At 46.9% G+C, this 14556-nt stretch overlaps 1 protein-coding gene across 5 annotated transcripts in view; it reads left to right on the top strand.

Moving 5' to 3' along the window:
* Positions 1–3135: 3135 nt before the first annotated feature.
* Positions 3136–14556, top strand: part of SNX24 (sorting nexin 24) — a 299054-nt gene continuing 287633 nt past the window's right edge. For 2 of the 5 annotated variants that reach the window (XR_003859203.1, XM_029619882.1), the window contains exon 1: positions 3136–3521. Coding sequence is in view for 3 of the 5 variants with exons in the window: in XM_029619882.1 (XP_029475742.1) it covers positions 3462–3521 (60 nt within the window). In the remaining 2 variants the exon portion in view is untranslated. The remainder of the gene's footprint in view (positions 3522–14556) is intronic. The other 3 variants (XR_003859201.1, XM_029619869.1, XM_029619891.1) reach the window with 2 other exon arrangements.

Below are 14556 nucleotides of genomic sequence, written 5' to 3'. Positions count from 1 at the left end.
GGCACAAAATAAGAAACAAAAAGCTCAGTACCAAATACAACTCCATAAGGATGCTAGTGCTAGAATGAAATTCTTGCAGTGCATGGTGGTAGCAGAGTCTTCAACTAAGAGAAATGAAAGTGAAAATGTTGAATTAGACTCACCAACCAAATACAGTGTTGACGTAGATTCTCCTTCCAATCAAGATTTGGATGATAAGGAAGAATCTCTAGCTGTCAAAACAACTTTCAAGAAAGCTCAAAGCAAACATTGCAAGAAAAGGCAATTTGAATATGAGGGTTATGATGACATGGGTGGCAGTCCAGAAGCCATATGCAAACATGATTGTTTTCTATACTCATGTTAACACAGCTTGCATTTCAGTTGAACAATGATTTGAAGAGCTTGATACTCCCAAACGTACCTGGGGATTTTTGTACAATTTAGAGAAACTACCAGGAAAAAAGGGATGGTATAAACAATGTATGGATCTTTATGGAATTCTCTCCAATGATGAACACATTGATGTTAATGGCATAGAACTTTACAATGAGCTGATCCAATTACCCCCTGAGAGGTTTTGCAGTATATACATGATATGAGTATAAGGGATGCCTTTTCAAATATTTGGGTAACAGTCCAAATCTGCCTGCCCCTTCCATTTATAGTTGCGAGTAGTGAACATAGTTTCTCAAAATTAAAACTAATCAAAACATTCCTACAGTCTACAAGGGTAGAGGAAAGGCTCTCCTTACTTGCCATACTATCTATAACGAATGACATTTCTAAAGATCTTGATATCTCATTTACTGTGATGCAATTTACTGAGAGAAAAGCTTGCAAAGTCAAGTTTTATGGTTGTTTGACCTGCCAAGCCCACTTGCACTCATATCTTTGGTTATGGAAAACCTAGGTTTAAGTACCACAGGAGTCAAAACCACTAGAGCAACTTGAGAAAGTACCAAATTTATAGACTGATGCAGATTGCCCTTTACATCATGATTCTCCATCAACCCGTCTATAGTGCCAAATGCATGGTCTAACTCTAGAAACAGTCTAGCAAGTTTTGTGACTCATTTTGTGTGTGTGGGTCTATATAGGAAGCACACCATTAACAATTTTCAGCTAGCGTGCCTTTTGCCCTACATCTGGGCTTGAATTGTTCCTACAAAGTGTGGATTTTTTTTTCCTGAATCCAAGTGCATGCCTATGTCCTGGGAAGTAGCCACCTTTTAATTCCATGTGGATTTTCTTCTTTAATTAGAGGATTTCATGACTAGTTCGTTAACTAGTAAATTTTAAAAGGCCCGCGTGTGTAAGTTTGGGGGTTATGTGCATGGCTGGGCCTTGCGTGCACCACATGAATTTTACAAAGGGCCAAGCCACCTGTGTAACCCCCGTTACATACTGAGGGACTGGGCCCAAAGAAAGGGGTGGGATGGGGGGGGGGGGGGTCTGGGTGAGGCAGGGGCCAGGCTAGGGCAGTAAGTATGAAAATAAAAAATTTGGGGATAATTTAGAGGATGGGAAGAGGGAGGAAGGATAGGGTTGGATTAGGAAGTTCCCTCCCAGTCTGCCCCTTTAATTGGCGTGGACTGGGAGGAAACTGTGGACCAATCGCTCGTGTCGCCGCACATAGGTTATAAAATCCCCATCCCCCCCTCCCCTCTGGGTGAGTCGTGGGCTGCCCGCACCTGCGTGTGTGGATTTTAAAATCTGGCCATGTTATAAAATCGGTGCATCCATGTGTACGTGGCAGGAACTGTGCACACGGCTCTTAAAATTGACCCCTAAGTTTTTTTTGCCGTATTGTTAGGTCAGTGTAATAAAGTATGCTCAGCTTTGTGCACAACTTTATGCCTGAGTTAAAACATTTACAGACTGATCTAGTAAGGAGTGAGGGAGAATGGGCACTCTGGGTTGAGCGCCCCCTCTCCCAACGAGTACCCAGCCTCCTCTCCTGGGCATGCAATACTATATTTAAAAGAGGGGTTGTGTTAAAAAGGAGGCAACCAGGAGAGGTGGTTGTCAGCAAGTTCAGAAACCCGATGCTCAATTTTACAAGCGTCCGTTTTCCGAATGCGCTGACAGCCATGGGGTTAGGAAAATGGACGCCGGTAAAATTGAGCATCCATTTTCCTAACCTGACGGACTGCCACATTTTTTTACAATTTTTATTTTTTTTTTTTTTCCTTTTTTTGTTCTTCCGACTTAATATCCTAGTATTTTCTGAGTTTCTGCACATTTTTGTGGGCTGCTCCGAGCTTACCACGTGCCTTGGGCTCGGCTGCACTTTTTTTTTTTTTTGGGGGGGGGGGTATCCTGGAGGAATGACTAAGACCCTCATGATGAGGGCCTCATCAACGTGCATTTGCATGTGCTGAGCTGTACTGGGGGGGGGGGGGGCGGGCGGGCGTTTTCAATGTGCTAAACCCCTTACAGGGGTGGTGGAAGCCTTCAAACGCGCACCCACTGGGTGTTAAACAGTGCCCTCGCCTGAGTGCACTTTACTGTATCCGCCTATTCGTGCAGAAAACAATGCAACAATGTACAAACAAATTAGGCTCAGCCATACAAATCTCAGCTTAAAATGAAGGTATTACCTCTTACTCTTCAGCGTGGAGCAATGTTTAAATTTAATTCGTTTTCTTTAATGGTTTAAATTTAAATCCTAGCCAAAAATGAAGTAGGTTCTGCAGATACTGTAGGACTGAGGCTGGAGTTTGTGGGGACCTGTCTCGTTACTTATTTCCTCTTTGTAAAGAGGTACGGGAAAGATGAGAGTAAAAGTAGCGGGAAGGGGGAGGAGCCGTGCCCATATACAAATTTTGTGTGCAGAAAATTATGCATGCTCAGCATATTATGTGTGCCTTTTTTTTTTTTAAACGCCTGATATATTTGTATATTATTAACTTATTACAGGAAGTGTCAGCTCTTTTATTTAGCATGCGTCAAAAAATGTGTGCCCAAGTTCAGGGTCCGTTTAACTTACCTCTCAATCAGGCTAGGATGGGCGCACGCCCCCCCCCCCCCAAAAAAAAAAAAAAAAAAGTCGAGCCAATCGGCTGCTCGAGCTCCTCCAGGCCAGTGTTTGCTGTTACTATAGCAATCACGGCTCCTCCCCCTTTGCCTATTTAGAAAGGGGAAATAACTAACGAGCGAGAAAGTAAAACGATTGCTATCTGCTGCTCTTGGCAGGTCCCAGCGGCGCCGCTCGCCGTGGTGGCGGCGGCGGCCCGGGCGAGTGGGAGAAACAGCTGAGCGCACCCGGCCAGTTCCCTGCGGGTCACCTGACACGGGGTGGTCACGTGGGCGCCGTGCTCAGCCGCGCGCCTTGCGCACCGGAGGCGTCTGGCTCGGTGCTTGCCGCCCCCTTCCCCCTGTGATGTGGGTTCCATGATAAGGGGCGGGCGGGGGGGGGAATCCCTATGTGTCTGCGTCACGGAGCTGTCTGTGGCGCGCTGCACGCCTGAGTCCGCGGCATGGAGGTCTTCATCCCGTCCTTCCGCTCCGAGGAGAGCGACCTGGAGCGGGGATACACGGTAGGCGGCAGCGGTGCCTGCGGGCTTTGCTTTCTGGCCCTCTTCCCGGAGGGGTGGGCTGCATCGCGCCGGGCAGGGACTTGCTTACACGTTTACTCTTCCCAAGAAATGGCAGACAGGTTCTCCAGCCGGACCGCTTTCCCCGGTGGGGGCTGATCGGGTGTCTCGGTGCCGGCGAAGCTGTGTCCGGTAACCGGACTCCACGTTCTTCTCCTCCTGTGCATTCTGCCAACCCGTTCCCTCCAGAGTTGGCTGCATGTATATTGGTTTGGAAGTAGCACTATATTGTGAAACGATTGGCAGTGTGTGTACATATCTGGCACGAATTTCCCAAACCTCATCCCTCGGAGCTCCTCCCCCGGGGGATCCAGCGCATTTCAAGAAACCATGCTGGCCTCTCGCTTCCTTTTTCAGTTCTAGCCCAGCACATGCGGTATCTGCTTTAGGAAGGTGTTTGCACTGGGCAGTGATTAGGTAATACAGCCTAGTGCACAGGATTACTTGTGGTTGGATGCACTAGACTAGCACCCGATGCAATAAGATTATCGAATCCAAAATACGTGTCCAATCAAATTTGTTGTCGATAGTGCCCATCACATGTAAATTCCATGTAGAAGAAGCTATTATCCTTCCCCACCCAATGCAGAAAATCACTGCACCCTTTTTAACACAGCAAATTTAACTCCAGCCCCAGAGGTGGTGTAAAATCAATCTGTGAGTCAAGGGCTCATGAGAACTGTGGTTCCTCCTTCTAGATATTGTTGTGACACTTAAATTTACTGTTTGCAGTGTTGAAAAATAAATGTATATTGACTTGATTAAAAAAAAAAATTCTTCTGGACCCACAATTTAGATGGCTATAACAAGGGGTACTTCAGCAACCTCCGCAAAATCAGCCAGAAGAAGCAGGATAAAAACAGACGCTTGTATTGAGACCTTGTTGCAATTGTGGGTGCCCAATGCATTTGAGTGCCAGGGACGCAGAATTATCCTCTAGTGCGTCCTTTTTTTTACGCAGCCCCTCAGTTAAATACTGCATCGGGCACCCAGGGGATGTGGCTGCAGGTGCATTTGGAAAATGGGTGCTCAATATGAGCACTTGTTTTCAATGTGCATCTTATTGCATCGGCCCAATTTTCATTTATTAAGAAGCATATTTATTAAGAGAAAATACTGCAGGGAAACTCGATTTTTGGTTTTGATGTATTTCGTAACTTTTCAACCGAGAGAGGCTTGCCCAGAGCTGTTTGCAAATCCAACAAATAATGCAGTTGAAGAGTCAATGCATAATACAATACAAGCACAGAATAAGGATCAGAAGTAATTTGATGAGGCATTAAAGAGAAGATTCTAAGATCCGTTTATAAATTCCACTCTCTGTTGATGTTAAAATTAGTGGAAGTAGGAAAGGGAAAAAAATTGAGTCAACAGATGTCAGTAAAAACATGTTGTTGCCCAAGGGTTTTGGCGAATTATTCAGAAATTTATTTTCTGTCACTTGATACATGAGCAGAGCATAGTAAAAGATTTTGGTAAGGATGGGCGGCCTGATTGTCCTGTAGCGACCTTGGGTTTTAAACCCAATATGAGCTACGCCTGCTCATCAACAAGCCTGAGAGCTGGTACAACGCTGGCAGCAGGGGGGATAGAGTCCCAGTGATCACTTAACTTGCAGACTGGCTACATAGTTCACTTGTACCAAGCGACTTCAGGGCGGGCTGCCACTGGGCTGAAGTTTAGGGGACTAGAGGAAGGCAGTCAAGGCTTCCCAAGGAAATCAGTAAAAACCAATTCAGTCAGTCGGCGGGAATCCTAGTTTGGCTTAATGTATTCTTGTGTTCAAGTAGTTTTCTGTAGTACGTTGATAAGACCTATTTGAAAGCCATAATCCAAGAGAAAATGGTCCATGCTTCACCTTGCCAAACGCTGTGGTGCAGTAATTCTTAGTGACTGGGGGGGGGGGGGGGGGGGGGGGAAGGTAGCCAGCAGTGTGAGAGCTACTGAAACTTACTCAGCTGTGCTGCTTGGGACCGGAAGGTGGGAGGAAGCAAGAGAACAGGAATGAAGGGCGAGAGTAGAACAATGGAAGTGGGAGGCAAGCTGCATCACTTAAGTGGGGAGGAAGAAGAGAGGAAAGCAGTGCTGTTGTGGTGAGGGGGAGAGGGTGGCATGGCACCAGAGCACATACACCAGACCGCAGAGTTTGGGTTTTGCTCACTGCACACGTGGCTGTTCCCCAGAGGAGAGGTGGGCCTCGAGGAGTTGGTAGGGGTGGATTTAAGCCAGTTACAAAATTGGTGTAAGACTCCCTAAAAAATACACAGTGAAAAAGCAGTGGGTGGTGGTGCAGTTGGCATTACTGAGGTGGAGCAGCGGTTTGTGAGGACCTGTTGCAAGGCATTTTTGTTTATCGGTTCATTAGGTGAAAACTGCTATATGATCTTGGTATCCCTGCGATTTTTAGTTTTCTTTTAAGAAGAACAAGTTGTTCAGTCTGATTTTTGCCATTCAACAAAGTTAAATCTGCTGTGCTCCAGCAACTGCCTTCTCACTGTCAGGCCGATACAGTAAAGCGCGGCCGTGGTTACCCTGCTTCTAACCCGCTTCTAACTCACAATTTGGCCGCGTAAGTCCAACCCGCGATTCACTATCCCTTTTAACCCATCCTTACCGCTTCTTTAAATCAATCGGTAACCCTTTCCGCCCGCAGCATGTATATGAGATGTAAACGCTCCGATTAGCTATTCCCTCCCATACAGCAATGTGCGCCCCGATTATCTCCTTTTTAACCTGTAGTTTTGCCGCACGTTTAACCTGCTAACTTACCGCCTACCCTTACCCCTGCGTTAGTGTGGAGCGTCAGGTCAGAGAGACGAAATTTCATGGGCAAACGACCCCCTCACCCCCCGGGACCCTTACCCTGGCGTTAGTGTGGTGTGACAGCAATAGGCAGGCTCCGGTCAAAATCCCCCCCTCCCGAAGCAAGGCGCAGGGCGAAAATCGGCTCGACATGTCATTAAAACAAAAGTAAATAAAGTGTAATAAAAGTAAACTTTACTGCATGTGAATTTTCTTTGAACAGTCCTCTCTCCCCTCCTCCCAAGGCGCGCACTGCGGCTCCCCTGCCTCCCGGGGGCAGCCGGCGGCGAAAGCGGCTTCCAGCAGCCCCCGCCGGCGAAGGTGGATGAATGGATGCCCATACGCCTGGATGAATGCACGCCCGCCGGCGAAGGTGAGTGAATGAATGCACGCCCGTATGCGCCGGCGGCTGTGCATTCATCCAGGTGGAGGGAGCCGGCGGCGAAAGCGGCTTCCAGCAGCCCCCGCCGGCGGTGAATGAATGCGCGCCTGTGGATGCCTGTGCGTGCAATTTTGGCGCTCAAGGCGTGGTGTCACGATGTTTGACATCACGGCGTGTGACGTCGGCGTTCGCTAATGCACTGCCTTGCCCCCGCCGGCGAAGGTGAATGAATGCAATTTGGGAGCTCAAGGCAGTGCATTAGCGAACGCCGACGTCACACGCCGTGACGTCATGCCTTGAGTGCCAAAATTGCACGCACAGGCGTACACAGGCGCACATTCATTCACCTTCGCTGGCGGGGGCTGCTGGAAGCCGCTTTCGCCACCGGCTGCCCCCGGAAGGCAGGGGAGCCGCGGTGCGTGCTTCGGGAGGAGGAGAGAGAGAGGACTGTTTAAAGAAAATTCGCATGCAGTAAGTTTACTTTTATTACAATTTATTCACTTTGGTTTTAATTTTCGCCCTGCGCCTTGCTTCGGGAGGGGGGGAGAGAGGACTCGCAATCCCCCTGGTACCTGTCATTTCAAACGTCATTTGAAATGACAGGTACCAGCGCACCCAGGATACTGTATAGGCGCTGTATAGCGCTATATACAGTAAAATGGATTGCGCGGGCCTAACGCTTCACAGACGCTTCTTGGACGCGGCTTGCATTTGCAAGCTGTTTAAATACAGTATCGAGCGGTAGGTGATCCGAACTGTGCGTGCTGCAAACGTGGGTGCGCCCAGCCCTAACGCGGCTCTTCCTACCGCTCCTTACTGTATCGGCCTGTGTGTAAGTCAGCGGTATTCACTCCCAGGCCTTGAGGGACGCCGGCAGGTTAGGTTTTCAGGATTTCCCTAAGGAATATGCTTGGTTAGATTTACAAATGATGGGGGGGGGGGGGGGGCAGTGTACATGCAAATCGACCTCATGCGTATTCCTTGGGGAAATCCTGGAAACCCAATCTGTTAGCTTGAGAGCTGGGAGTGAAGATCCCTGGTTTAAATTCTGATTGAGCCTTACATTGGTTTTTAATATTGTTAACTGGTTTGCTTTTTTTTTTTTTTTTTTTAACCTGTTGGCACCCACTCAAATGTTGGCCTCAGGATTGTTGCTGATCCTAAGGGTGTTTGTGTTTTGAAACCACAATGTTGGTTGTGCTTTGTTAAAGTGTTTGTTTTATTGAAGAAGTCATGCCGTTTTAGCAGGCATCCCTGGTTTGTTCTTATTTATCACATGTATATGTCATTTGTCTAATTTTAATAACTATATGTACCTGGTTCACGAAGGGTTTTTCCTATAGACACAACACGGGAGAAAAGCCTCAGTGAATCTGGCCCTTTGTTTGCTATTTAACTTTTGAAGTTCCTTTACCACTGTGTCATTTGGTTAAAACATGACAGCCATCTTAGCATCAGGGCCGGTGGAAGTGTATTAGGTGCCCTGGGCGAATCTCGAACCTTGCGTGCGTGCCCCCCCATGACTTACTGACTGCTGCAATCTCTAGCCGTCAGAGGTCCAACCCAGTAGCGAGGAGGAAAGCAGCGAGAGGCTGAGCTTGGCAGTAGGTGGGAGCACATCTTGACAGCTCCCATCCAGTCAAAAGAGGAGCAGGATCTGGCAGGAGAGAGACAGCAGAGGTTCTTTGGTTTAGCTGCCACTGTTGATGAGCGACACAGCGGACTTGGAAGTGCTGGGCCTTGCTTATGAGTGAGCGAGATGCACCTGCGGGTTTCTGGGACTTTGCTGCCCCCCTCTTCAAATTTTGGTGCTGTAGGTGACTGCCTAGTTTTCCTAATGGAAGAGCCTGTGCTGCGTGGGATATCCATCTGCCTTTACGAGGTCTACGGTTCTTGCGCATTTTAAAGTAGTTTAATTTTCAGAACTTAAATCCCAAACTGGACGTCGCTTCTTTAACATTTACTCGTTTTCTGTGCTGTTTGGAGGTTTTGGATGCGTGACTCGTGCTGTCCCTCATTAGAGATTTGTCTGCTTGGTTGCTTACGTTGCACACTGCCAATTTTAACATCGTTTGATGTTGATTGTTTTCATGGTTGCACTGGCCAGATTTTTAATTTTTGGCCTTTTATTTGTTTCCCTGTGTCCTTTCTCAGAAATGATTTCTCAGGTATACAGGATTCCCTTGCTGGCTGAATGAAGTCTCTTCCATGGCTGTGTTATGTCATCAGGGTGTTCCTCTGTGATGGCTATCATGCTCTCCCTCTCCTTGAGGACAGAGCGCATCACCTCAGCCACAGCCTTGAACCAATGTTTACCTGTTGTTTCTTTAGTTCTTTTGTATTATCTCCCTTAGTACCCTCTACCTTTTAATCGTGTGTGTTCAGCAGGGAGGTGTCCGTGGCATAGCCATCTGCTGGGGATGAATTGCTGCTAAAAACAGGTCTCCAGCAGGGGGATGGACTGATGTTCTCACTGTCAATTCCAGTTTCCTCAAGCCCAAAACACTGAGGTGTGGCACGTAACTAACCTGAACAGGCAGTGGCATTCAGCAGGTGACGTGGAAGTTTTAAATCAAGATTGTGTCCGTATAGAACACAAAATCAGAAACTCAGAACTCTAATGCTATTGGATTAGTTGCTTCTGTTTAGGTATAAAATATCCATCTTATTAATGGCCCATTTTAAGAACATAAGAACATGCCACACTGGGTCAGACTGAGGGTCCATCAAGCCCAGTATCCTGTTCCCAACAGTAGCCAATCCAGGTTACAAGTACTTGGCAAGTACTCAAACATTAAGTAGATACCATGCTATTAATTAATAGCAGTTGATGGTCTTTTCCTCCAGGAACTTATCCAAACCTTTTTTTAACCCAGCCACACTAACTGCCCTAACCACATTCTCTGACAAGAAATTCCAGAGCTTAATTGTGCATAGAGTGAAAAATAATTTTCTGCAATTTGTTTTAAATATGCAACTTGCTAACTTCATGGAATGCCCCCTAGTCCTTCTATTATCCAAAAGAGTAAATAACAGAGTCACATTTACCCATTCTAACCTCTCATGATTTTAAACACCTCTATCATATCTCTCCTCAGCCGTCTTTTCTCCAAGCTGAACAGTCCTAACCTCTTTAGTCTTTCATTATAGGGGAGCCATTCTATCCTCTTTATCACTTTGGTTGCCCTTCTCTTACCTTCTCCAGTGCAACTGTATCTTTTCAGAGATGCAGTGACCAGAATTGCACACATTTTAAGCAAGATGTTTCCCTTGTTAAACCAAAGTTCTGTATATTTGTGTTTTAGGGGTTAAAATTGCACCATAAATACAGAAGGAATTCATGGAATGCGTCTCTTTTCTTGGTCTAATACCAGTGAGCAGTGAGATTTTGTTGTCAGATTCATTTGAGGAGATTGACTTCCAAATTCTTGAGCTGCACTGCTGAATGCAGCAGTTGTCCCTAAGTTGGCAGGGAGCGACCTTTTTAACGCAGGCTCATACCGAGCAGGACCTTGGGGAATGCTTTAATTTGAAAAAGTCACCCATGAGTACTGCTCCTCATTTAACTGGGCTTCCTCAGCCCATCTCGGAATAACAAATATTAGTTGGTTTTGGAACGTTGGTTCAGATCCTGGGGATCCAGCTGCATTTATTGGTGTGGATTTTATTTCTGTTGAGTACATTGAATTTTGTGTAGGGTCAAGGTGACAGACCTTTAAATGCACGAGGGTGTGCGTGAACGACCCCTGTTTACACTCTTCACAAGTACCTTTTCAAACTTTTCATGCAGCCACATCATCTGAAAAGTCCCTTAAAAAAAAACAAACAAAAAAAAAAAAGGTATCTTTTTTTTTTTTGTACCAGTCTGTATTTCAAAAGTGCACCCAGCAAATAGCAATCAGCCATTTTATGGTGTCCTGCTAAGCTGTCATGTTTCGTGCTGCCGTGAGGGAGCGAGCGCTTGGCTCTAGCAGTTAGTCATGGGCTGGGAGCCAGGAAACCCGAGATCAAATCCTGCTTCTGCCACTGACACTTAAGACCTTGGGCAAGTCACTGTATCTCCCATTGCATTCAAGGGGCTGAAGGCAAAGGGTGGGAGATAAATTCTAAGAGAACCTGGGTTTCGTTTCCCCGGATCTGGCGTCTGCTTTTCGGACTGGCGGAGGCTGGAGCTGCTGCAGAGGCGGCGTTTTTGTCCTTCTTTCGGGGGGAGGGGGGGAGAGATGGGGTCCTCCGGCATCGCGCCGTGATAGCACCTAGTGACCAGCTTTAGGGTTGCAGTGCAGTGGGTTCCGGGGGGTCTGTGGCTCCTCGTCATCCTCTTATTGCTGTGATTCACAAGAATGTTGGGGGGTTGGGTGGGGGCAGCTGTGTCACGAGCAGTGTTACGAGTTACCGCATGTAAAATGAGATCAGAATGGTTCCCATATTGTGTACGAGATGGGGATGAGGTGGTGGTGATGTGCACCAAACAGGCAGTAACCAGAGCATAGGGAGAGGTATCATCTGTGTGTGTGTGGGGGGGGGGGGGATACATCTCTGTACGAATAATCGAGGAACCTCATCCGATTCTGGGGGGGTCCTATCACCAAAAGGATATAGAGTGGAGGCAGTCCAGAGAATGGGGGGAGGTGATAGAGGCGTTCAGATACCTCAGAGTTATTAGTAATGCACAAGACTCACTATTTTCCATGCAGGGTTCCGAGCATTTTAGCAGGCAAACAGTGCGTAGGAATCTTAGAGAATGACAGCAGATGTGCCCCCCCCCCCCCCCCCAAGGGCTCATCCAGGCTGCCAGAGAGCTCCCTTGCTCTCGAAGTTTCCCTTGGCTTTGCAGCTTTCCACGCTTCCTCCGGTTCCAGCATTGCTTCTGCCTCCACCACCTGCACTTGGGAGGCTCTTGCAAGCATCCACCACCCTTTCCGTGAAGAAGTATTTTCTAATGTTACTCCTGGGTCCCCACCCCGCTCCCTCTGAGCCGGATGTCGTGAACTCTGGTTTCAGAGCTGCCTTTCCTCTGAAAAAATGCTGCTGCTGCTTCTTTAGCCCAGGATTATGGATAGAGTCCTCTTCTTCCTCATTCTTTTGCTGGAAGTCTGCACATCTTTTTTGTTTAACTTTGTGTCTTGCACACCCCTAGAGAGGAAGTGCATTTGTGTTTCTGTTTCTCCAGTGTTGCACTTCATGCAGAGTCAGGCATCATGGGGTTCAGGGTTCACAGATTTCTCTTTCTAATTTGTGGTCGCTTGCTCTATACTTGGTGAGGGTTTGTGTTCTGCTAGCCCAGAGGAATCGATGGCGGCCCAGCTTGTTTTGTCACCTGAGCTGCACCTCTGTATTTAGCAGCAGATTCATCTAGGGCAGGCTGCAGTATTTGCAGTGCTGTCTTCCCCATAGGCAGGGTTTTTGCTGGCTGAGTCCTGACAGTTTTGGAGATATTACATTTGATACCTCACATTTCCCAGTGCCGAGCTCAAGGTGCGTTACAGTTTGGATCCAAAGTTTATCTGGCTAATGATTATTCAGGGGCTGCACTCCAGAAACCCAACCAAACCTCTTTTTAAACTGTTTACTACTCACTTTAACCCACAAGTTTCACAGCTTAATTGTGGATTGACTGAAAACGTAATTTCTTACATTTGTTTTAAATCTGCTACCTGTTAGTTTCAGAGAGTGCCCTCTAGTTCTAGTAATATTTGCTGGGGTAAATAACCATTCCCTATTAACCTGCTCCATGCCGTGCACAATTTTATAAACCCCTGTTGCATCCCCTCTAAGTCATCTCTTCTCCAAGCTGAAGAGCCCTAACCTTTTAGCCTTTCTTCATAAGGGAGCCAGTTCATCCCTATAGTCTTATTTGCTGCCCTTCTCTGTACTTTTTCTAATTCTGTGTTATCTTTTTTTGAAGTTCTGCTTTGCACCCATTTTTAAGGGTGTCTCTGTGGGTGCAGAGTTTCTGCTGGGCTTCTGTCCCATTCTCTGTAGTTTTAGGTTAAAGATAGACTCCCATACCTCATTCCCATAGAAAAGAACTGATGGAGTGATGATCTTGGATAACTTTAATAGTTTTTTACTGGCAAACTGTAACTTAATGATGTTTCTTGTGGCGTCTATGCAGCCAATTTAAAATGTACCAGTGTCAGGAGATGTTATGCATAATCCAGGGAATGCTCAACTTCTTAGTATATATAGAAGCTTCTGAATTAACTGTGTAGTTTGGCATTTTTGGGAAAATCCTAATGTTCGTTGGGTCCATAATTCGCAGTAGGTCTCTAGCAGGTTTATATTCTCTCCTGGCTACGGATATAATGGCCGAATCATCTGTATACAGAAGGATTATGTAGTCACCTGGAAGGAGGGCTGCCTTCCATTGCTTGGAGTGTAAATAGGGATAGCAGCATAAGTGTGTAATCATGTAAATAGTTTCCAGTTTTCAAGGCGTTATCCTAGACTTTGACAGAGAGACAGCCCATGTGGTTTACCAAGGTTAAGCAGATCCTCACTTCATTAGAGAGTGATGGATTGCTCAGTTGACCGACTCGATGGACCGATGGATTGCTCAGTTGACCGACTCGCCCCTTTCCACTAACTTCCTCTTGGCTGGTACTGAACCAGTAGTCTAGCAGGGGTGGTAAGGTGCCATTTCTTTTGTTGTTGTATGGCACAATAAAATAAGACAGAAGCTAAAGCAAAAAGTGTGAAATCGTGCAGCCCTGTGATGAAGCTCAGTCAGGACCCCTTCCAACCTGCCTTCTGGGCATTCCAATCTAGTCTGAGATGTAGTTTGAGCTTGGTCTCCATGCGACGCGAGGATCCTTTAATCTTCCTCTTAATGCGTGTTGTGGGGCACTTTCCTTGCTGTGGGCCTGATGTAATAAGGTACACTGGGTAGAGTGCACAGTTTTCCTCCACAGATGTGCATGGGAAACTGTGTGTACTGCCTAGCTCCATTGCATGGAAAACCCATGCTAATGAAGGCATTACCTCTTACAACCTCCTCCCCCAAAATGCAGAGAGGTGCACAGGCTTAGCTCATGCTTTCTTAGTGCTGGAAATTGAACTCCTGGTCAGAGGTGGCGTAAAATTTAGCTCTGACCCAGGAGTTAAATTTCCAACCTGTGAGAAAGCATGTTTATATGCACATAATAAAAGATTTTGTGCACACAAAACATCTTTCACGCACGAGAAGATCTTCTGTTCAGAAGCACACAATGCAGATGCTGTGCCGACGGCACACAAAGCTCTCCCCTCTATCCCCAGGCCACAAAACCGTCCTGGCCAGGGAGCAGACTTCCCACTGCAGGGTGTCTTTCCTGCCTCCTCTCCCATTCCCGGAGGTGCCAGCACACCACTTGCCTGCGATCTGGGCCTGTCCCCCTCTCTCAGCTGCTCACCAGACACTTTTGCATGCCTGATCCATGTGGACATCACCAGAGAGCTTTTGATTTATAGGTCACTCTGAGGTTGCTGTTGATTGGGGAGGGGGGGGGGGGGTGAGATCAACTTTCTGTGATCCATCCTTTTCCTGATAATCCACATTCTTTCTCTCTGTTATCATCACCATTTCCCACTCTCTTCCCCCCCCCCCCCCATCCCAAGGATGACCCAGACATTCATCCCCTTCCTCCCTCCCAGCACTCATTGCTCCCACCCTCTATAAGTGACAGCTCCTTGACTTGTGCTCTCTCACTCTACCCTGAGCTGCGTCCTAAGTCTTGGAATCACCGCTATTTAGTTGTGCACTACCTAGGGCTTTTGTGTTGGTGGTGTATGTAAATAAATAAATAAACAGAT

The sequence above is a fragment of the Rhinatrema bivittatum genome, chromosome 1, assembly GCF_901001135.1.
Source record: "Rhinatrema bivittatum chromosome 1, aRhiBiv1.1, whole genome shotgun sequence".
Lineage (NCBI taxonomy): Eukaryota > Metazoa > Chordata > Amphibia > Gymnophiona > Rhinatrematidae > Rhinatrema > Rhinatrema bivittatum.
Note: the sequence above shows the minus strand (reverse complement) of the source record. Positions and strands in the feature narration are given on the sequence as shown.